This window comes from Moschus berezovskii, chromosome 12 (genome assembly GCF_049115385.1).
Source record: "Moschus berezovskii isolate FMDL1 chromosome 12, NW_MosBer_1.0, whole genome shotgun sequence".
NCBI lineage: Eukaryota > Metazoa > Chordata > Mammalia > Artiodactyla > Moschidae > Moschus > Moschus berezovskii.
Window position 1 is genome coordinate 82,727,364 of NC_142471.1, and position 22,661 is coordinate 82,750,024.

Genomic DNA, 22,661 nt, shown 5'->3' on the forward strand with positions numbered 1-22,661 from the left:
AATCTCTTGAAAAATTGCCTCTATTTCATTGTTTTGGAGGGTAAGTCAAGACTGTACGAAATTGCATAAGCTGGTAAGCTCTTAGTATTTGTTGTCAAGACTATGGCTGTCAAATCCGTGGAAACAATTTAATTTCACACATACCCTCAGCCCAGCCCAGAAAACTGTCAACTAAGAAAGGGACAGGCCAGAAACTTCCCTACAGTGAACTTATGATGATTCTAACCCTTATAATCCCATTAGAACAGTACCGTTTTCTCATCTTTCGAAAGCTACGGTGGAAAACTTTACCTACTCTATCAGTCGCGGTTTATTTATGACTAAAATTAGAAATACATCCTTGGAACCTCCTCTTTTCTCATGCCATTTTTCCATGGCACTGCTCAAAAAGATAAGATTTGCCTATAAAAGGACCTCTAGGTGCTATCTGGTTGTGCGTAGAACTCGACAGAACTGCCATGGTGAGTCTGAAACTTGTTGTCTAATTTATTTGAATTTACTCATTTAGACTTGTATTATGCCAATCTTTTAAAAACTTACTTAACTGGACTCGATTATATTTTAAAATTTTATTTAGATGCTGCTAATCTGGACACTTTCACTATTGCTGGGCGCAGTCGTAGGTAAGAAAAAATATTTATGTCATGCTGGAAGAGACTTACTGCTCCATACTTGGAAGAAAGACTACAACAGCTGAATTCAAGCCACTATGAGGATGAGGAGTAAGTGATTAGGAGAGATCCATGATTAGGAGCATAGGTATTAGGAGTAAGGTTGCTAGGTAAAAGCTAAGACACCCTGTTAAATTTGAATTTCAGATAAAACCAAGAATATATGCCACAGTCATATAAATAATAAAATTTATCATTGTAAAAAATAGAATTTAAATTTATTGTTATTTTTACAATAAAAATGTATTGTTTATCTGAAACTCCAATTTAATTGCAATTTTCTTTCTAAATTTAGCAATCCTAGCTTGGAGTCATGTGTCGAGTTTGAACCCGGGTTCCACCAGCCAAAACTATTTCCCTGAGCAAAATTCTGAACCTCTCTGTGCTTCACTATCTTCATCTGTCAACTGGGCATATAATACCACCCCTACTGTAAGATAATTGTGAGATGTAGGTATGATAATGCATGTAAATCATCTCGCCTAGTACCTGGCACACAGTAAGTTTTCGAGAATGCAGCCCTCACAACAACTGCTACTCCTACTTCTACTGTTAACTGAGTAACTCCTGGCTAACCCTCCCTTTGTGTTGTTCTTTTATGGATTAACATTTAAGTGCAGAGTTGTGTCAAACCATGGACTTTCTTTTTATTTTAATTAAATTAATTAATTATTTTTTAGCTGTGTCAGGTCTTTGTTGCTGCACTGGCTTTTCTCTAGTTGTGGTGTGTGGGTTTCTCATTGCTGTGGTTTATCTTGTTGTGGAGCACGGGTTCTAGAGTGTGGGGGCTTCACTAGCTGCTCAGGAGTTGTGGCTCCCAGGCTCTAGAGCATAGGCTCTGTAGATGTGGCGTGTGGGCTTAGTTGCTCAATGGCATGTGGGATCTTCCTGGATCAGGGATTGAACCCGTGTCTCCTGCATTGGCAGGCAGATTCTTTACCACTGAGCCACCCGGGAAGCCCCACCATGGGCCTTATATTTGATTATTTGTGAGCAGCCTTTTTCATCACAAGAATCTAGGATGCCCCTAAATATATCCAATAGGGTGAGACCTAAATACTCACCCAGGTAGATATGTAAAGCTTGTGCATTAGCATGAAACTTAAGCTCTCAACCCCAAACCCAAAATCGGAAGGTGGTTACAAGAAGGTAAGCACTTCATCCCCTACTCCAAGGCCTGGGGACACAAAGCTACTCCTTTCTTGGACACCGGAGGCCCAAAGAAGACATCTGAGTTGAGAGTCTTAATCAAGCCCTAGCGTGGGACAGGACAGGATAGAAGGGGAGTGAGGCAGTCCTACATGGTAGAAACGAGAAGCAGCAGCATGTCCTTAGATGGGATGTTGTGTGTTGAAGCTGTTTTGTGAGTGTGTGGATAAGAAGGTATCTGAGGATGTGGAGGAAGAAAACATGTCCCAAAAAGTAATGTAACTCAAACATTGGCAGGGAGACCGTTAAAAAGAGCCTTCTGGTGAAACTAACACTGCTGTGTGATTGCAGGAAAAGAAGTCTGCTACGATAGACTTGGCTGCTTCAGTGATGATTCCCCTTGGGCAGGAATTATAGAAAGACCCCTCAAAGTATTGCCTTGGTCTCCAGAAGAAGTCAACACTCGCTTCCTCCTATACACCAATGAGAACCCAAACAACTTTCAAGTAAGAATGCTCATCTTTTTTCAGAACTAAGTTTCATCTGTTTTACGTAATAAGGAATTTTGTCTTTAAAAAGAACAAGTCACACAGTGGAGACTTTTAGGGCAGAGAGCTTAAGTATTATTTCATCTAACTTGCTTATAAAAGTCTTGTTTGATAACCATTTACTTGGTATTATTCTTATTCTATCTCTGTGGTGCATTTACTACAATATTCTAAAAATGGTTATTATATATAATCTCCAGATGTTATGTGTAATCTCCCAACATATTTTGTATCTATAAAATACATACATATGTAGTTTTCCATTGGTCAAAGACAAGACCCCACCACCAGTATTGTGTTGTTGTTCAATTTCTAAGTCGTGTCCAACTCTGCGACCCCATGGATTGCAGCATGCCAGGCTTCCCTGTCCTTCACCACCTCCTGGAATTTGCTCAAATTCATGTCCATTGAGTCAGTGATGCTATCTAATCATCTCATCCTCTGCCTCCAATATTGTAGCAGACATATGACCCAAGTAGAGCAAATGCTAATATTTTACGGCATCTGGAAAGTAGTGACTTGGTAATGCTTGGAAATATCTTGGTTGTAATGAGAGACTCTTTATTCTCAAGGACCCTGAGACTCAGTAGTCTTCTCCCACCCGCCACTTCCCTCCTTGTACAAGCAGTCCTACTGGACAGTCTCAGAAACTTGACGTTAAACATTTTTCTCCCCCAAACAGGAAATTGTTGCAGATGCATCAACCATCGCAAACTCCAATTTCAAAACAAATAGAAAAACCCGCTTTGTTATTCATGGATTCACAGACAAGGGAGATGAAAACTGGCTGCAGAGTATTTGCAAGGTGAGACTGTAAATCTCTTAAGGAAATTTGTTTCCAGAGTGATAATTAACAACATAGAAGGCAAGGCCCCATGAGTCAGGACAGATTCCTGTCAGCAGGAGGTTGGAGTATTCTCTGACCTCACTGGGCCTGGGGTTCCCAGAAGAGGTCCAGGAGGTGACACAGGGTGGAGGTCAGACTGACCAGCAAAGCTGGCAGGCATGTGGTGGCTCTAGGTAATGATTATTTAGTAACCGATACAGAGATATTTCAGAATTTTCACAACAGATGCTGCCATACTGATGCAGCATTTGTTGCATTGTCGATAGCTTTCATTTCTTCAATAGGCTTTGATTTCTGTGTGAAGAACTAAGATAACTCATTTTGCCCAAACTAATTATTTTCCTGTGATTTTCACTTGCTACTCCTTGATCTCCTATGGTAGCAATAGCTTGAAAAACTGTGTAGATTTTCATTTCTGGCTCCTGTTGTTTCAACAGTAGTGATCCTATTTTCTTGAATTTGCTTTTGGCTATGTGCCCTGTGATGATGGAGAATTAAATGACAGAAAATCAAACAGAGTACATTTTCTGAGTAACTGCTAGTGCTGAAGGAACATTATCGTTGATTTATTTCTTCATCAAGCTTTTGTGGCCAACTGTGGCACCAAGATGCAGTCTTTTCTTTAGAGGTCTTATTTCAGGCCTGCCTATGACTCAAGTTAAAGGCTGAATTAACTCCAAGAGCGTTTTGACTGATCCTGAAGACAGTTAAGATTAGAAATAATCAGTAAAGCCACAACTTGTCTTCTAAAATACTTTATAGTTGATTATTGAGCTGGGGGAGGAGGAAGGGTAAGTAATAGATTTATATACCACAGTGAAGAAAAAATAAGTTTACGATTCTCAGCTCCAAGGTATGTAGATTTTCAGATATATGTATAGTTTATTTTTGAGATCCCAAAGGCAGCTGTGTTTTTCTTGCATTTGATTGGCTTTGGGCATCAAGATGGAAGAGTGAGTAGGTTAAATTAGAAGAGCAGATGCCCTTTATTCCAGTTCTGACTCTATCCTTAGCTAACCAGGACACTAGCAAATTGTTTCCCCTCTTTGGACTTTACTTTCTGTAAAATGAAAGAGTTGGAGATGGATTCTAAGATTGCTTCATTCTCAAATTCTTCTTGGCAAAAAGGTGGGGATATGCATAAATACATATTCAAAAAACACTCACGAAACTATCACTGATCCTCGCTTCCAGTAGATATCTGGACGGTTGTATTTTTATGTGAAATAACTTCAGTGATGTACAATAAAACACGTTCATATATCTTTCCATCATGGAAAAGCCTATTCATTTGCCTTCAATATCTTTATTTAAAGGGTCCTGACACAGTCTTTCACTTATTCCATTATTTAGTAAATATTTATTGAATACCTACTATATGCCAGGAGCTATCCGAGACACTGAGGATACATCAGTGAACAAGACAGGTGATGTCCTGGGGTGCATACTAGTAAAAGACAATGTAGTCTTGTGAGGTTGACGATGTGCTAATGAGACAAACCACCGTACCACATTTATACACTTTTCCCTGAAACAAACATCCATGCATCTGTTGTTGTAGACATCTCAAGAATCCATTTCCCATTATGGCCAAACCTCTAGTTTAGAGCCAGTGTTAAGCTTTAAAAAGTATTCCATAACTGTAATAGAAGTTTTGCTTACTGATTTTGGGTTAAAATGTGAGCATGATATTGTGTAGGTCAAGAAGAGAATTGATCCTAGTCTTCAAGAGTGTTATTAATAGTTAGTTAAGATCCTAAATTGTTTTCTATTTATTGTGTCCCTCATACCAGAACCTGTTTATCGTGGAAAGTGTGAACTGCATCTGTGTGGACTGGAAAGGTGGCTCCCGCACAGGGTACACACAAGCCACACAGAACATCCGGATTGTGGGTGCAGAGGTGGCATATTTAGTGGATGTTCTTAAGGTAACTAACTCTGGGTTATATAAAAGCCCAAGCACATGGCTCTCTGAATTCTCGTCCCCCTAAAATTGCTGCATGTATGAAAATTGATAAAATATTTTTGTACTGAGAGTTGCATTCTCCTTGATTGAAGAGAAAAATGCAAAAAAAAAAAAAAAGCTTCATCAATTAAATCAATTTGAACTTCATCAATTCATCACCCATTAAGTTAAAATTAAACTAATTTTAAGTGCTATTATTCAAGCAACCAGGTAAGGTCTATCTACTGAATTCCACTGTTAGTTCTTTTAACATAACCAGTTATTAGGCCAACTTGACATGATGATTAAACTAGGGGTTTTGTTTGTTTGTTTGGAGAGAAGCACAGTGATAACAAGTTAACCTGATTTGGTAACTAAAAACTTCGAAAATGCTTAAGTAATTGCTTTCATTATTCTTTTCTTTTCTTTCTTTAATTTTTTTCTTTTGCTTTTTTAAAAATTGAAGTAAAGTTGACACACAGTATTCCATTAGTTTCATGTGTCAATATATATAACTGCAATGTCTGGTTCGTGGAGCTAGCAGAACATTTACTGATTAAATTCACCATCCACATGATTGTGGTTTGTGGTACCCCGAAACAATTACAGTAGTAATATCAAAGGTCACTGATCACCATAAGAAATACTATAATAATGAAAATTTTGAAATATTCTGATAATTACCAAAAAGTGACACAGAAGCACAAAGTAAACAAATGTTGTTGGAAAAATGGCGCTGTTAGACTTGTTCAAATCAGAGTTGCCAAAACCCTTTAGCTTGTAAAAAACAAATAAACAAAAACCACAGTGTCTGTGAAACACAAAAAAGCAAAGCTCAATGAAACACAGTATGTCTGTACCACATCTTCTTTATGCACCTATTGATAGACTCTTAGGTTGTTTCCATAGCTTGGCTATTGTAAATAATTCTGCAATGAACGTAGGAGCGCATTTATCTTTCGGAATTCCTGTTTTCATTTTTTTAGAAACAATACCCAGAAGTGGAATTGCTGGACCGTATAATAGTTCTGTGTCTGATTTTTTAAAGAGCTTCCATACTGGTCTCCATAGTGGCTGTATCGATTTACCTTCCCCCTGACATGCTTGAGGATTCCCTTTTCTCATATCCTTGCTAACACTCAGTATCTGTCGTCTTTTTGATAATAGCCATTCTGACAAGTATGAGGTGTTATCTCACTGTCGTTTTGATTTGCACTTCCCTAATGATTAGTAACCTTTTTCAGTCAGAAGTGTCCATAGCAACGCACAATCGCACTCATCTTGCACGCTAGCAAAGTAATGCTCAAAATTCTCCAAGCCAGGCTTCAACAGTACGTGAACCGTGAACTTCCAGATGTTCAAGATGGATTTAGAAAAGGCAGAGGAATCAGAGATCAAATTTTCAACATCTGTTGGATCATTGAAAAAGCAAGAGAGTTCCAGGAAAACATCTACTTCTGCTTTATTGACTACGCCAAAACCTTTGACTGTGTGTATCACAACAAACTGTGGAAAATTCTTCAAGAGGTGGGAATACCAGACCACCTGACCTGCCTCCTGAGAAATCTGTATGTGGGTCAAAAAGCAACAGTTAGAACTGGACATGGAACAACAGATTGGTTCCAAATCGGGAAAGGAGTACGTCAAGGCTATATATCGTCACTCTGCTTATTTAACTTATATGCAGAGTACATCATGCGAAATGCTGGGCTGGATGAAGCACAAGCTGAAATCAAGATTGCCGGGAGAAATATCAATAACCTCAAATATGCAGATGATACAACCCTTATGGCAGGAAGTGAAGAACTAAAGAGCCTCTTGATAAAAGTGAAAGAGGAGAATGAAAAGTTTGGCTTAAAACTCAGCATTCAGAAAACTAAGATCATGGCATCCGGTCCCATCACTTCATGGCAAATGGAGAAACAATGGAAACAGTGACAGACTTTATTTTTTTGGGCTCCAACACTCCAGATGGTGACTGCAGCCATGAAATTGAAAGATGCTTGCTCCTTGGAAGAAAAGCTATGACCAACCTAGACTGCATATTAAAAAGCAGGGATATTACTTTACCAACAAAAGTCAAAGCTATGGTTTTTCCAGTAGTTGCGTATGGATGTGAGAGTTGGACTATAAAGAAAGCTGAGCGACAAAGAATTGATGCTTTTGAACTGATGTGTTGGAGAAGACTCTTGAGAGTCTGTTGGACTGCAAGGAGATCCAACCAGTCCATCCTAAAGGAAATCAGTCCTGAATATTCACTGGAAGGATTGATGCTGAAGCTGAAACTCTGATACTTTGGCCACCTGATGTGAGGAACTGACTCATTGAAAAAGACCCTGATGCTGGGGAAAGATTGAAGGTGGGAGAAGGGGCTGACAGAGGATGAGATGGTCAGATGGCATCACTGACTTGATGGACATGAGTTTGAATAAGATCCTGGAGTTGGTGATGGACAGGAAGGCCTGGCATGCTGCAGTCCATGGGGTTGCAGAGTCAGACACAACTGAGCGACTGAACTGAATGATTAGTAATGTTGAACGTCTTTTCATCTGTCTGTTGGCCATCTGCATGTCTGACTTGGAAAAATGTCTATTCAGGTCCTCCCTTCATTTTTTAATCAGATTATTTGGATTTTTTATATTGAGTTATGTCAGCTCTTTATCTGTTTTGAATGTCAACCTCTTATGGAATATATAATAACCTCTTATGGCATATATAATTTGCAAATATCTTCTTCCATCTAGTAAGTTGCCTTCTTGGTTTGCTAATGCTTTCCTTCACCATGAAAAAGCACTTCTGGTTAATTAGTTCCATTCATTTATTTTTGCTTTTGTTTCTTTTGCCTGCTTTTGACACATCCAAAAAAATATTGCTAAGATGGATGTCAAAGAATGTACTTCGCATGCTTCTTCCAGGTGTTTTATGGTTTCAGGTATTACCTTTAAGTTTTAATCCATTTTGAGTTTACTTTTGTGTATAGTTTAAGAAAATGGTCCAGTTTTATTCTTTCATGTACCCGTCCAGTTTTCCCAACATCATGTGTTGAAGAATCATTATTATATTTTCTAATCCAAATACTTGCTTCATCACCTCAGGACAAGTCCTCATACCATCAAAGGTTCCCTCTGTGTAGTGAAACAATAAAAGAGAGTACTACTCCCACCAGCTTAAGCACTAAACTATCACCATTTTCTATTGTAAATGAAAAGAATCCCTGAAAATTGATTGCTTTGAAGGGGCAGCATGTCTTCTTAAAAGTTGAGTTTTCAGAGCTCTCTCTTTTCTGCCATCTTGAATTTTGCCAATTTGAAAACATTCTGAAGGAGTTTTCTTTTCAACAGTCATCATTTGAATATTCACTTTCCGATGTCCATGTCATTGGCCACAGTCTGGGTGCCCACGCTGCTGGGGAGGCAGGAAGGAGGACCAATGGGGCTATTGGACGTATCACAGGTAGGTCAAACAGTAAAAAGCTGCAAAATTGGACTAAGTGAAGCCTATATGGGGTCTACAAGATAGAAATTTGACAGAGATACCTGCTTTTTACCTGAGGAGACAAGTTTTTACATTTTCCGAATTAGGTCACAGGATCAGAGAAATCAGTGTGTTCTGAGACCTCATTAATTGTCTATTAATACTGCTCTTTGGTCTACAGAGCCCTGTTTAGCATATAAATACCCACATGTGACCAAAACATGACATAAGAACATTTGGTGGTCTTATTTATATCTATTTTCTCTTTGTCAGATATTCACAAAGGATGAGTTTAGTGAATAAAATAAATAGAATAAATAAAATTAAACCCAAGGAGATCAATAATGTATTAATTAGTTATAGTCTGCTTCACAGCAATTGGTAATTATTCCAGTCCTCATCAACCACAACCCAAGTGGTGGGGACAGATAGTCTGGGAGCCTGGGCTGCCAGAGCTCAAGCTGCTAATTAGATCAAAACTTTTATTTTACCAATTTCAGACTGGTTGCATTTAACCAGTGGAGACGTGTATTGGATACCCAAGTCCTGCAAAAACCTTGTAACTTTCTAAGAAAGACTTTGCTTTCCTGGATCTGAGAGGTGACTATTTCAGGGAATGATTACTTATTCTTGCATCTTCCGACTCTGTCCCCAAACTCCTGATTCTCTTTTTTTAATACTTCAGATAAGTTGGTCATATTTGGATTGGTGAGGGCAACTGGAATATCTCTCTTTAATTTGCTGGAGAGAACTTTCCTTTTCACAGTCCATTAATGTCCAGTGGAACCTGCTCAGTCAGGCATCGTGTCAAGCTGTGGTCCCAGTGACTATGAATGCCAAGATCCTTGCCGTCAGGGGAGTTAGTGTAGGTGGGACTCTTTTAGCCTGAAGATCTCTTAGGAGTCCAGTGCTATCTCCCAGAGTCTGAACTCTTTCATTGTAATGCGCTAGTGACAGAATTGACCCAGTGCCTAAGTATCCACGAATATTCCATGGCTCAGGGAAAATTCACTTTAAAGCAAATAATAAATTAGACATAGATTTCCTTTCAGAAAATGGTACGTTATGGAAGAACTGACTTATCTCTTTGCACGCCCTACTCGTGATTACCACCTGCGCTTGCGCTCAGATATGTTACTAGTGAGAGAAGTAAACATGTCTGTCCACTGATAAGACACTGATATGACACATCCTGTCTGTTTTAGGGTTGGATCCAGCGGAGCCTTGCTTTGAGGGCACACCTGAATTGGTCCGATTGGACCCCAGCGATGCCCAGTTTGTGGATGTAATTCACACAGATGCTGCCCCAATGATCCCCAACCTGGGTGAGTCCCTCAATTCATCCTCCTGGAGTGTTTTTTGAATTTACACATGAGCATTTTAGAGTGTTTTGAGTCTGTATGTTGACATCAACTTTCCCATATTTTAAAATATCTCAGGGTTTGGAATGAGCCAAGTTGTGGGCCACCTAGATTTCTTCCCAAATGGAGGAAAAGAAATGCCTGGATGTAAGAAGAATGCTCTGTCTCAGATTGTTGACATTGATGGGATCTGGGAAGGTAAACCTATTTATTATGTACATAAGGAGATTTCCTTGGGGTGGAATCTGTGTTTTCTTTTGGTAAACATGCTACATATTTTTGATATGGTACAGGTGTCACATTTTCTGTAACCAATGGCTTTTCATCATATCCCCATGATGCACATTTTCACTGAGGGAAGTGGACATGAGCAGACTACAGGAAAGAAAATGTACTTGTATTCAACTTTCCAAGAATCTAACTCACGGAATACATTACTAAATTATACTTGTATCTATATGGATGGATCTTTTCTTCCTAGAGTTATTTTTCCATTTCATTCATCTGTGGCAAACTATTATAATCTTAACTTCTGATTACATCTCAAATAATAACGACCCTTCATAAATGATTTTGTTCTGTGACTGCCAGGAGTTTGCACTAATTAGAGAAACCTATTCAACAACTATGTTCCAAACATGACATTAACTTGGAAAAATAACATCTGTCTCTGATGTGTAATCATGTCTGATTTCAAAGGAACGCGTGACTTTGTGGCCTGTAATCACTTAAGAAGTTACAAGTATTATGCTGACAGCATCCTCAACCCTGATGGCTTTGCCGGATTTCCCTGTGCCTCTTACAGTGCTTTCAGTGAAGTAAGTACATCGTTTCTTGCACCTGAAGGATTTTGTGACCATCACTTCTCATGATTGGTGTGGTTCACTGCACACAGTATGCACTCAGTGAATATTACTGGTATGACTGATACCTTATTTATGCTTTCATCATACGTGTTTATTCTAACAGTGATAAGGCGAGGGAGAACTTTAGAGAAATGGACTTGTAAACTGAAATGCCTGTGTCCACCTTGTTCTTTATCACTTCTGTGTGTGTTGGATAAATGTGAAAACTTGCTTTGGAAATAATTTGAAGCGCAAAAATTGTCTCTGGAAACCTGAGCTATGGCCACAGGACACAGATGACTGTGGAAAAATTGTCTTAATTGTTAATTTTACGAAGGAATAAGATTGTGGGCATGTGGACATTTCTGTGCAATCACATAATTGCCCAGATTTTTTTAATCATCTTTTTTGGTAACCTGTGGATATCTAAGTTCAGTTCAGTTCAGTCGCTCAGTCATGTCCAACTCTTTGCGACCCCATGAATCACTGCACGCCAGGCCTCCCTGTCCATCACCAACTCCCGGAGTTCTCTCAAACTCATGTCCATCGAGCTGGTGATGCCATCCAGCCATCTCATTCTCTGTTGTCCCCTTCTCCTCCCGCCCCTAACCCCTCCCAGCATCAGAGTCTTTTCCAGTGAGTCAGCTCGTCGCATGAGGTGGCCAAGGTATTGGAGTTTCAGCTTTAGCATCAGTCCTTCCAATGAACACCCAGGACTGATCTCCTTTAGAATGGACTGGTTGGGTCTCCTTGCAGTCCAAGGGACTCTCAAGAGTCTTCTCCAACACCACAGTTCAAAAGCATCAATTCTTCAGCGCTCAGCTTTCTTCACAGTCCAACTCTCACATCCATACATGACCATGGGAAAAACCATTGCCCTGACTAGACGGACCTGTGTTGGCAAAGCAATGTCTTTGCTTTTTAATATGCTATCTAGGTTGGTCATAACTTTCCTTCCAAGGAGCAAGCGTCTTTTAATTTCATGGCTGCAATCAGCATCCGCAGTGATTCTGGAGCCCAGAAAAATGAAGTCTGACACTGTTTCCACTGTTTCCCTGTCTATTTCCCATGAAGTGATGGGACCAGATGCCATGATCTTCGTTTTCTGAATGTTGAGCTTCAAGCCAACCTTTTCACTCTCCTCTTTCACTTTCATCAAGAGGCTTTTTAGTTCCTCTTCACCTTCTGCCATAACAGTGGTATCATCTGCATATCTGAGATTATTGATATTTCTCCCAGCAATCTTGATTCCAGGCTGTGCTTCTTCCAGCCCAGCGTTCCTCATGATGTACTCTGCATATAAGTTAAATAAGCAGGGTGACAATATACAACCTTGACGAACTCCTTTTCCTATTTGGAACCAGTCTGCTGTTCCATGTACAGTTCTAACTGTTGCTTCCTGACCTGCATACAGGTTTCTCAAGAGGCAGGTCAGGTGGTCTGGTATTTCCATCTCTTTCAGAATTTTCCACAGTTTATGGTGATCCACACAGTCAAAGGCTTTGGCATAGTCAATGAAGCAGAAATAGATGTTTTTCTGGAACTCTCTTTCTTTTTCCATGATCCAGTGGATGTTGGCAATTTGATCTCTGGTGCCTCTGCCTTTTCTAAAACCAGCTTGAACATCTGGAAGTTCACGGTTCACGTATTGCCTGGCTTGGAGAATTTTGAGCATGACTTTACTAGCGTGTGAGATGGGTGCAATTGTGCGGTAGTTTGAGCGTTCCTTTCTTTGGGATTGGAATGAAGACTGACCTTTTCCAGTCCTGTGGCCACTGCTGAGTTTTCCAAATTTGCTGGCATATTGAGTGCAGCACTTTCACAGCATCATCTTTCAGGATTTGAAATAACTCAACTGGAATTCCATCACCTCCACTAGCTTTGTTCGTAGTGATGCTTTCTAAGGCCCACTTGACTTCACATTCCAAGATGTCTGGCTCTAGGTCAGTGATGACACCATCGTGATTATCTTCATCATGAAGATTTTTTTTGTACAGTTCTTCTGTGTATTCTTGCCACCTCTTCTTAATATCTTCTGCTTCTGTTAGGTCCATACCATTTCTGTCCTTTATCGAGCCCATCTTTGCATGAAATGTTCCCTTGGTATCTCTAATTTTCTTGAAGAGATCTCTAGTCTTTCCCATTCTGTTGTTTTCTTCTATTTCTTTGCATTGATCACTGAGGAAGGCTTTCTTATCTCTCCTTGCTATTCTTTGGAACTCTGCCTTCAGATGCTTATATCTTTTCTTTTCTCCTTTGCTTTTTGCTTCTCTTCTTTTCACAGCTATTTGTAAGGCCTCCTCAGACAGCCATTTTGCTTTTTTGCATTTCTTTTCCATGGGGATGGTCTTGGTCCCTGTCTCCTGTACAATGTCATGAACCTCCGTCTATAGTTCATCAGGCACTCTATCAGATATAGTTCCTTAAATCTATTTCTCACTTCCACTGTATAATCATAAGGGATTTGATTTAGGTCATATCTGAATGGTCTAGTGGTTTTCCCTACTTTCTTCAATTTAAGTCTGAATTTGGCAATAAGGAGTTCATGATCTGAGCCACAGTCAGCTCCTGGTCTTGTTTTTGCTAACTGTATAGAGTTTCTCCATCTTTGGCCGCAAAGAATATAATCAATCTGATTTCGGTGTTGACCATCTGGTGATGTTCATGTGTAGAGTCATCCTTAAATCTGATCTTGAATGTGTGCCTGTGTGCTAAGTCGCCTCAGTCGTGTCCAAATCCTTGCAACTATATAGACTGTAGCCCGCCAAACTCCTCTGTCCATGGGATTCTGCAGGCAAGAATACTGGAGTTGGTTGCCATGCTCTTCTTCCGGGGATCTTCCTAACCCAGGGATGGAACTATGTTTCTTTTGTCTCCTGCATTGGCAGGCAGGTTTCTTACCACTAGTGCCACTTGGGAAGCCCTGATCTTGAATATAACATATCAATTGCCTTTTTTTTCTTAACTATGCTTTTCCTTTCACTATAAGTTTTTTCAAATAAAAATGTATACCATGTGTTATTTAATATGTAACACGTACATATTTACTATGCATTTGTACATATTTAAATATGTACATTTTCAAGTAACATGGCAGGTGAAGTTATAATTATCAAGCAGATATACTTTAGCAATGAAGAGAGAGGATGTGATTCCTAGTTCCACAATTAAAAAGGTGAATGATTTGAGGCAAAACATTCAACTTCTCTAAATCACTTTCTTCATTTTTAAATGCAAATAAAATGGTAAATTCCATATATTTGGTAGGCAGAATTAATGAAATAACATGTTTTAATTACTTAGCCCAGAACCTAAGGTATAATAATTAGCACTCAACAAATGTTAGCTCTTATGTGTAAGGGAAAGGAGATGGGTACATAATTTATTCACAATATAGCTTGCATGTACAACAAGAACATCCTGGCTTCTTTGTTTTTATTTTCTTCCCAAACCCCCATTTTCTAGGTAATGGGGAAAACAGACAACACAGAAGCTTTAAATTTCATTCAGTTAAAACTTAACCTGATTCAATAATATAAGCAGTCCTTTTAGGTGGTGCTCAGACACTTTTTTGGAAAGTGTTTTCAGTTCTGCAGATTTCTCAGCCTTTGGGCCACTTGTCTCCAGGTTGGTGTTGGGCGGGATGGTCCTGGTGGTGGTGGTGGTGGTGTGTGTGTGTGTGTGAGGGTCAGAAAGGAAGACTTGGGGATCCACCACACTGATGGGCTCACCGCTGCCATCTGCAGGTGATGTCTGGGTATGTCCACTCTTGCTGGTTGGGTATTTCTTCCCGGTTGACTCCATTTCCCCTTAGCTTTTGCTGGATGCAGACCCTGAGATTTGGCCCAGTCCCCATCTGGTCCATTGATTCAGGAGTTCACCACTCGCCTCTTCTGTGGGGCAGCCTTGCCCTTTCATAGTAGGAATTTCTGTATCTCTCTACCTGTCTACCTCCCCTCTGTTCATGTCTGTCCCTCTTTTCTTCCCATCAGTTCTTGATCCAAAAAGAAAGGACATTTTCCTATGTGATATCCATCTTCTTCAGGCCCTCAACGCATGGCTAAGTCTTAACAACCAACTAGAACAATTTCCCTTCACACTGGGAAAATTCTGAGATTTGAATCTTTCAGACCTTGATATGCTAAATGAGAATTAAAGAAATTGAGAAAAATGACTTTTAAGTCTATTGTCCTCCCAGTGGATTCTATTTTGTGTATCAGAAGCTGATTATCACCTTGCTCTTTCTTTTTCAACTTTTCTAAAATAAATTCTTACTACCTAAAACAAGAGGGGGGTCTTGGGGCAACTGGAGCAACTTAAGAGAGGCAAAAGAGAAAAGGTTATATATATATATATATATGTATATATAATTATCTTAAGTGACTTTTATATTTTTTTTCTTAATATTGTGTTATTTAACAGTGAAATAGCTGATTTATTGTTGTAAATAATGAGACTCATTTTTAACCTTCGTTGAGACACCGTTAAAATCTTCTGTTACTATCAGAACAGGATTGGGATTAGAGTATTTGAGAATTCAACAATACATAGAATAAGATAGTATGCTATTTTTAAAAAGAACATCCTTGTTCACCATTTGCTTATATTCCCTAGAACAAGTGCTTCCCCTGTCCAAGTGAAGGCTGCCCCCAAATGGGTCATTATGCTGACAGATTTCCTGGGAAAACAAAATCAGAGGGCCAGACATTTTATCTAAACACTGGTGATGCCAGCAATTTTGCCCGTAAGTTCCTATTTTACTTGTCTCAAATTCTCAATACTATGTATTTTATCATGTCCAGTGGAAATGTGTGAAATTGCTTTTCTGTACAAAAGTTTTAAACACTCCTCTCCAAAATGGAGAAACACTTCAATGCCATCCTTACTGTAAACACGGCTAACTTTGAGGGGCAGAACGGAATTTAGAGCCTGATCCTAGGTGGCACAATGGCAAAGAATCCACCTGCCAATACAGGAGACATAAGAGACACGGGTTCAATCCCTGGGTTGGGAACGTCTCCTTCAGGAGGAAATGGCAACCCACTCCAGTATTCTTGCCTGGGAAATCCCTGGTGGGCTACAGTCCGTGGGGTGGCAAAGAGTCAGACACAGCTGAGCAACTGAGCAGGCACGCATGCACGATATCAATTAATACTGGTGCTGAATTCAGGAGGCTTCTTCTGCTCCAGCCTCTTCACACTCTGTTAAAAGTTTAACTGTGCAAAATTATGAGGTTTTTTTTACAAACAGAAAAGTAACCCATGAGAGAGATAGCAGAGATTATGGAAATGGAAGGGAAGTGACAGATTCAAGAGATATCAGGATTGTAGACTCCATGGGTTGTGAAAATCAGAGGATGTGGGAATGGTGAGGCTTAGGGACAGACCCTGGGTTTCTTTTCTGGGGTAGCAGAGGAAGAAAATTATTTGTATTGGAGTTAATAGGGTTAACTGCATAATAAAAACTAAAGCTAAATTTTATCGCCTTCCCAATTTGGCCCAGGCCAGCTCTAAATGGCAAAAAATGGCAATTCACTATTGACTAGTACTATAAAATGATTACCATAAGTCAATACAATCCCAGTGATGATGGAAAGTTGACTTATAGAATATTTGAGATAAATGTAGATTCAGTTCAGTTCAGTTCAGTTCAGTCGCTCAGTCGTGTCCGACTCTCCGCGACCCCGTGAATTACAGCACGCCAGGCCTCCCTGTCCATCACCAAATCCCGGAGTACACTCAAACCCATGTCTACAGAATCGGTGATGCCATCCAGCCATCTCATTCTCGGTCGTCCCCTTCTCCTCCCGCCCCCAACCTTTCCCAGCATCAGAGTCTTTTCCAGTGAGTCAACTCGTCGCATGAGGTGGCCAAAGTATTGCAGTTTCAGTTTTAGCATAAGTCCTTCCAATGAACACCCAGGATTGATCTCCTTTAGAATGGACTGGTTGGATCTCCTTGCAGTATAAGGGACTCTCAAGAGTCTTCTCCAACACCACAGTTCAAAAGCATCGATTCTTCGGCGATCAGCTTTCTTCACAGTCCAACTCTCACATCCATACATGACCATGGGAAAAACCATTGCCTTGACTAGATGGATCTTGGTTGGCAAAGTAATGTCTCTGCTTTTTAATATACTATCAAGGTTGGTCATAACTTTCCTTCCAAGGACCAAGCGTCTTTTAATTTCATGGCTGCAATCAGCATCTGCAGTGATTTTGGAGCCCAAAAAAATAAAGTCTGGCACTGTTTCCACTGTTTTTCCATCTATTTCCCATGAAGTGATGGGAGCAAATGCCATGATCTTTGTTTTCTGAATGTTGAGCTTCAAGCCAACCTTTTCACTCTCCTCTTTCACTTTCATCAAGAGGCTTTTGAGTTCCTCTTCACTTTCTGCCATAAGGGTAGTGTCATCTGCATATCTGAGGTTATTGATATTTCTCCCAGCAATCTTGATTCCAGCTTGTGATCAATGCAAAAAATAGAGAAAAACAACAGAATAGGAAAAACAAGAGACCTCTTCAAGAAAATTAGAGATTCCAAGGGAACATTTCATGCAAAGATGGGCTCGATTAAGGACAGAAATGGTATGGACCTAACAGAAGCAGAAGATATTAAGAAGAGGTGGCAGGAATACACAGAAGAACTGTACAAAAAAGATCTTCACGACGAAGATAGTCACGATAACGTGATCACTGACCTAGAGCCAGACATCTTGGAATGTGAAGTCAAGTGGGCCTTAGAAAGCATCACTACTAACAAAGCTAGTGGAGGTGATGGAATTCCAGTTGAGCTATTTCAAGTCTTGAAAGATGATGCTGTGAAAGTGCTGCACTCAATATGCCAGCAGATTTGGAAAACTCAGCAGTGGCCACAGGACTGGAAGAGGTCAGTCTTCATTCCAAATGTAGATTATTTAGACCAAAAGATGATAGTACTCTGAACTTCTGTGATCTATAAAAATGAAATAAACTGATGAAAATATCACATTATCTTTTAATATAGTGTTCTTCTAAGATCCAGAATACATTGTTAGTTTAAAAAAGTTGAAAGCAAAATATATTGCTTAGTCCCTTGGCTTGAAATCTTTTGACCTTGGGAAAAGTCTGTGTTCCTCCCCCACCACCTATTGTTAGCCATCTGAACATTTAGTTAAAGGAATATCCATCACTATTTGATTAGAACTACCAAAACCAGACAAAAATTATTCAAAATTCAGCAGTAATGGAATCCTGTTTTCGGAGTAATTTTTCTAAAAGTTGATATTTTGCAAATATATCTCCTTTGTAGGTTGGAGGTATAAGGTGGCTGTCACACTGACCGGAAAGAGAGTTACAGGACACATACTAGTTTCTTTGTTTGGAGATAAAGGAAATTCTAAGCAGTACGAAATTTTCAAGTAAGTAAACTCTAAGCTCCTTAAATGTTGGAATCTTTCACACATATAATGTATGTCATGAACATCAGAGCTTATTCATTACCACATGGGAATGCAGGGAAGGAAGGTTTTTTGCTTTACCTTTCTTGGGTCTTTGGCTAGTCTAGTAATAAAATTAACATAGGACAGATAATAGGAGAAAAGCTAATTTAATAATGTACATATGGGGTTCCTGTAATATGAGAGCCACAATCAAATAATTGAGGCTTATATGCCACTCTGAACTAAGGAGAAGGGAGCAGGGGTCTGGCACTTGAAAGGGGAGAAAGGAAGATGGGAAGACCAAATATTTGGTGAACAAAGGTTTGCTGTGCCAGGCAGAGACAACGGGACGTGGAGAGGAATTTGGATCTCTTGGCCCAACCGAGCTCCTTGCCAGCTTATCACACCCAGGCCATATTCCTTGTACTCATCTCAGGTGATATTTCTCTTCCTGAACCAGGCCTTCTACCTAAATTCTTTTAGGCAGGTAAGGGAAAAGTAGAAGTCATTCTTGAATCTGACAAATCTTGATTTTCTTCAGCTCAAAATAGTCCACCTGCCAAAGTGGCACATTCTGGAGACACTTGCTCTGAACCCCTTCAGAATTATAGAACTGCCATGTGTCATTAAGAGGAAGATATTATTTCACCCTTGTACCTTAATATGTTTTAGAATTCTGTTCCTAAATTTTTTCCCTACTGTTTCCTGAGAAAACCAGTTACTTATTTTGATGGATGGCATCTGATTTATAATCACTAAATAATTATTCTACCCATGAAACAACTGGAAAAGGATGACAGCATGATGTCATCATTTATTAAATTGTGGGAGGATTATATCTGAAGTTTTATCAAAGTAAGACTGACTTTTAAGTAATGAGTTATTGATGGCAAATGAACTACCACTGACAGAGCATATATATCTGCATTTATTTAACCATTAGACTGACAAATGTAGTATCAATCATCTTACTAGAGATACATTGTAAGCTGGTTTTAGAAACACACATATATGTGTGTGTGTGTGTGTGTGTATTTAAGTGTGTTCATGTATGTGTTTAACTTCACTCCCAAGCGGTACTCTCAAACCAGACAGTACTGAATCCACTGAATTTGACTCAGATGTGGAAGTTGGAGTTTTGCAAAAGGTTAAATTTCTTTGGTACAACAATGTGATCAACCCAACCCTACCCAAAGTGGGAGCATCCAAGATCAGTGTGGAAACAAACGACGGACAAGTGTAAGTAATATAAATCCAAATAGACTGGAAACATTGTCACATTTATAATTCTACTCCCACTGAAAAACAACTTTAAGTTAAATAATCTGCAGTGGTTCTCCTCTGTCTCAGCGATAGCTGCTTCCTAACACCTTTTATTTCTTTGGGAGAAAGTATAGAACTTTAGGAAAACAACTTTAATAAATTTGTGGATGACCATATGGGCTTCTCTGGTAGCTCAGAAGAACTTGCCTGCAACGCGGGAGACCTGGGTTCGATCCCTGGTGGAGAAGGAAACAACTATCGACTCCACTATTCTGGCTGGGAGAATCCCATAGACTATACAGATCACAAAGAGTCAGACACTACTGAGCGGCTTTCACTTTCATTGTGTGATCTGATACAAATTAAGTGCTAAATTGAGAATCTTGTTTCATGATCCTAACGGGAAAAGATTGATTTCATTTAGCAGTTGTGCTTTGTGCTATGTGTGTGCTTAATATGTGTATCTTCCCCAAACTTCCTGGATTCACCAAATCACCACTTCAATTACCAGGAAAACAGGCAATGTATCAAAGAACACAAATAGGTTGTCCTGTATCATTGGCCCTTGCAGTGAAGACAAAGATGAACCATTGGTTCTAATCAAGACTGAAGTGTGCGTGACTCAAAGGACATTTACCATAGTGAATCACCAGAAACAGTGAGTTGAGGATGGCGATACTCATAAAAGTACTAATATCAGCCCAGCGTATTGAGTATAAAGCCCAGTTCCGAGGTACAGAACTATGTGGCTTCTTCCATCTCATCATTCAGTCCTCCTGTAAATCCAATGAGGAGCTTTTGCTTCTGGCAAAGATGGAGACACAAGAGACCAGATTTACCTTCTCCCTGAAACAGGCAGAAATTCAGACAAAATATATCAAACCACAGTTTTCAAGATACTGAACATTAGGCAACAAAGGAAAGTGACTGCTGAGAGATAATAAACAAATAATGTTGACTTGAAATTGTCCTGGCTTACAGCCTTAAGAGAGTAACCAGGATGTCCCCAAAGAGGAAAAATTCAGGCAGAACCCACTACCTGACCTGAAGAAACAGATCTGAGAATCCAGAAAATCCAAGACAAGCAGATTTCATAGGACTGAGTACCAGCAAGGAGAAAGCTACGGAGAGGGAACCTCAGAGAGCTGGAAAATTTCCTTAAATACTCAGCAGACTGCTGATCAGCACACATATGTGAGGAAACTAGCCAAGGCTGTGAGTGGAATAGGATGGGAAGAAGAGATTGCAAAGGACAGGAAAAACATTTCAAAATAATGGTTATGTTAACCCTCTTGATGGTGGTAATGGGAGGTAAGTGCTACTAATATCCCCATTTTACAGATAATTCAATGAAGGCTCAAAGCCACAATTCAGGGGCAGGAAATCTGACTTCAGCAAATTCTTCACTACCCCAGAAGAAATTCAATTCAACTTTATTGATAGCTATTGTGTGCTCTTTGTTTCTTGTGACCCTTTTGACATTAATTTTTAACCTTTAATTTGCTATTTGCACACCTGCTAGCCATTAAATTACAGGGAAGAAAATGAAGATGCAGAGAAAGGAGTATTTTCTGAGCATTTTTTGTGCCTTGGACAGTTTACCAATGCTTATGTATTTTGTTGGACTTCCCTGGTGGTTCAGATGGTAAAGAATCTGCCTGCAATGCAGGAGACCCGGGTTCGATCCCTGGGATGGGAAAATCCTCTGGAGGAGGGCATGGCAACCCACCCCAGTAAGAAAATGAGCCTCCTAAGTATCATTCAGTCTTAACGAGTAAAATTATCATTTCAGTCGAATATTGAATTAAAATAAGAACGCCTGGCCAATGTAACACCAGGACCTCAGGATTTTTACTCTGGCTTCTTTCTTTTTCCTTTTTAAAAAACTCTGGCTGATTTCTGTCATGCTGCCAACCCTCTTATCCCTCAATGCTTTCACTGACGACATGCCGTATTCAGTAGGTGCTCTGGGGATGTGGCTGGTGGACCTTCCCTGTCCTTTGAGAGTCCAATAATATCTTTTCTGTCTGCTATTGCATAGTCGCGGCATAAAATTGGAAAGGAAAATGCAGTCCTTTCTACCCAAGAGGAGTTCCCTCAGCCAGTGTCTAGTCTCAGGCACAAGGTGTCACACTCACTCAGACTGACGGCAGAGAAGAGGCTGTCATCACAGGTGACACACCAGCTGAGTGCCAGGAAGAGCTGATGTCTTGTTTTCTCTCCCCAGGTTTGACTTCTGTAGCCAAGACACTGTGAGGGAAGAGGTTCTGCTCACCCTCAACCCATGTTAGGAACTGCGGCCATGTGAATACTGAATCTTACTGCTAATAAAATCCGGTGGTAAAGCAATACCTTCTTTTTTTTGCCATCATGTCCATTATTTCCAGTGAAATTTTTGGATAATAGGGTTAAAGATCCAGAATTTGGAGTTGGTCTGAAGAACCACAGATAATGGTTGAATTTTGCTACATGTTACTTGGCATTTGAACTTGGGAATATTGTTTACTTGATACTGGCATGATGCTCATTACTGATGTTGCCGATGTCATTCTGATCACTTAAGGGAGACTCCCAGGTCCAAAATGAGCCTTCTGTTGGTTGTGGGCATATGTGATCAGTACCCACCTTTGCCACTTTTTCCATCATCTTTAATCAAACGATGTGTTATGTTTTGTGGACCATGTCTAGACAGAGGAGTTGTAGGAGATGGGACTAAGTGGGTCTTGACTGACCATTTATTCCCCCAACAAGCACTTGTTGAGCACATGCTGTGTGTAAGGCAGTCTGCTAGGTACCAAGTATACACAGTGAGCAGAGAATGGACCCACTGCCTGATCCATGGCCATCAGATGATGGAAGACTTCCATAATGATGAGCAGAGACCCCAAAGGGCTTTGAGAAGGGCAATGACTTGACCCACACATGGAGTTTATGTCAGTCCCTTTGGTACTTGCACGGAGTGCAAATTCTGATCATTTTGTAATCTAAATCCTGCTCCACCTGGCCCAAAACTTTCCTACTCTGGGATTCTGAAAGTTGGGGCTGTTTTGGAAATTCTCTCACACCCTACAAAGGTTATAGACTTTGGGGCCTAATTTTCCCCAACTGGCACCAGGTCTATTGATCTGAGACCTTTTCT

The 22,661-nt window shown here is 39.9% G+C and overlaps 1 protein-coding gene across 3 annotated transcripts; it reads left to right on the top strand.

Annotated features, from left to right (window-relative positions):
- The first annotated feature begins 577 nt into the window (after positions 1–577).
- PNLIP (pancreatic lipase) lies at positions 578–21,813 on the top strand. 3 transcript variants are annotated; one of them, XM_088842536.1, is made up of 13 exons: positions 578–623; positions 2,172–2,326; positions 3,051–3,173; positions 5,009–5,143; positions 8,502–8,613; positions 9,840–9,959; positions 10,074–10,193; positions 10,695–10,813; positions 15,455–15,584; positions 18,130–18,238; positions 19,334–19,498; positions 20,182–20,184; positions 21,750–21,813. In XM_088842536.1, the coding sequence occupies exons 1-13, from the start codon at positions 578–580 to the stop codon at positions 21,811–21,813; spliced, it is 1,401 nt and encodes a 466-aa protein (XP_088698662.1). The 3 variants fall into 3 exon arrangements, with proteins under 3 accessions (XP_088698662.1, XP_088698663.1, XP_055281886.1); XM_088842537.1 differs by lacking the exon at positions 20,182–20,184 and adding an exon at positions 21,564–21,575 and having other exon boundaries at positions 19,334–19,496; positions 21,757–21,813; XM_055425911.2 differs by lacking the exon at positions 20,182–20,184.
- The last annotated feature ends 848 nt before the right edge of the window (positions 21,814–22,661 follow it).

Excerpts from the sequence above, each read along its gene's own strand:
- PNLIP (XM_088842536.1), top strand. The coding sequence starts at position 578 with ATGCTGCTAATCTGGACACTTTCACTATTGCTGGGCGCAGTCGTAG. Across the intron at positions 2,327-3,050 it reads AGAACCCAAACAACTTTCAA|GAAATTGTTGCAGATGCATC; the intron begins GTAAGAATGCTC and ends TCCCCCAAACAG. Across the intron at positions 9,960-10,073 it reads CCCAATGATCCCCAACCTGG|GGTTTGGAATGAGCCAAGTT; the intron begins GTGAGTCCCTCA and ends AAAATATCTCAG.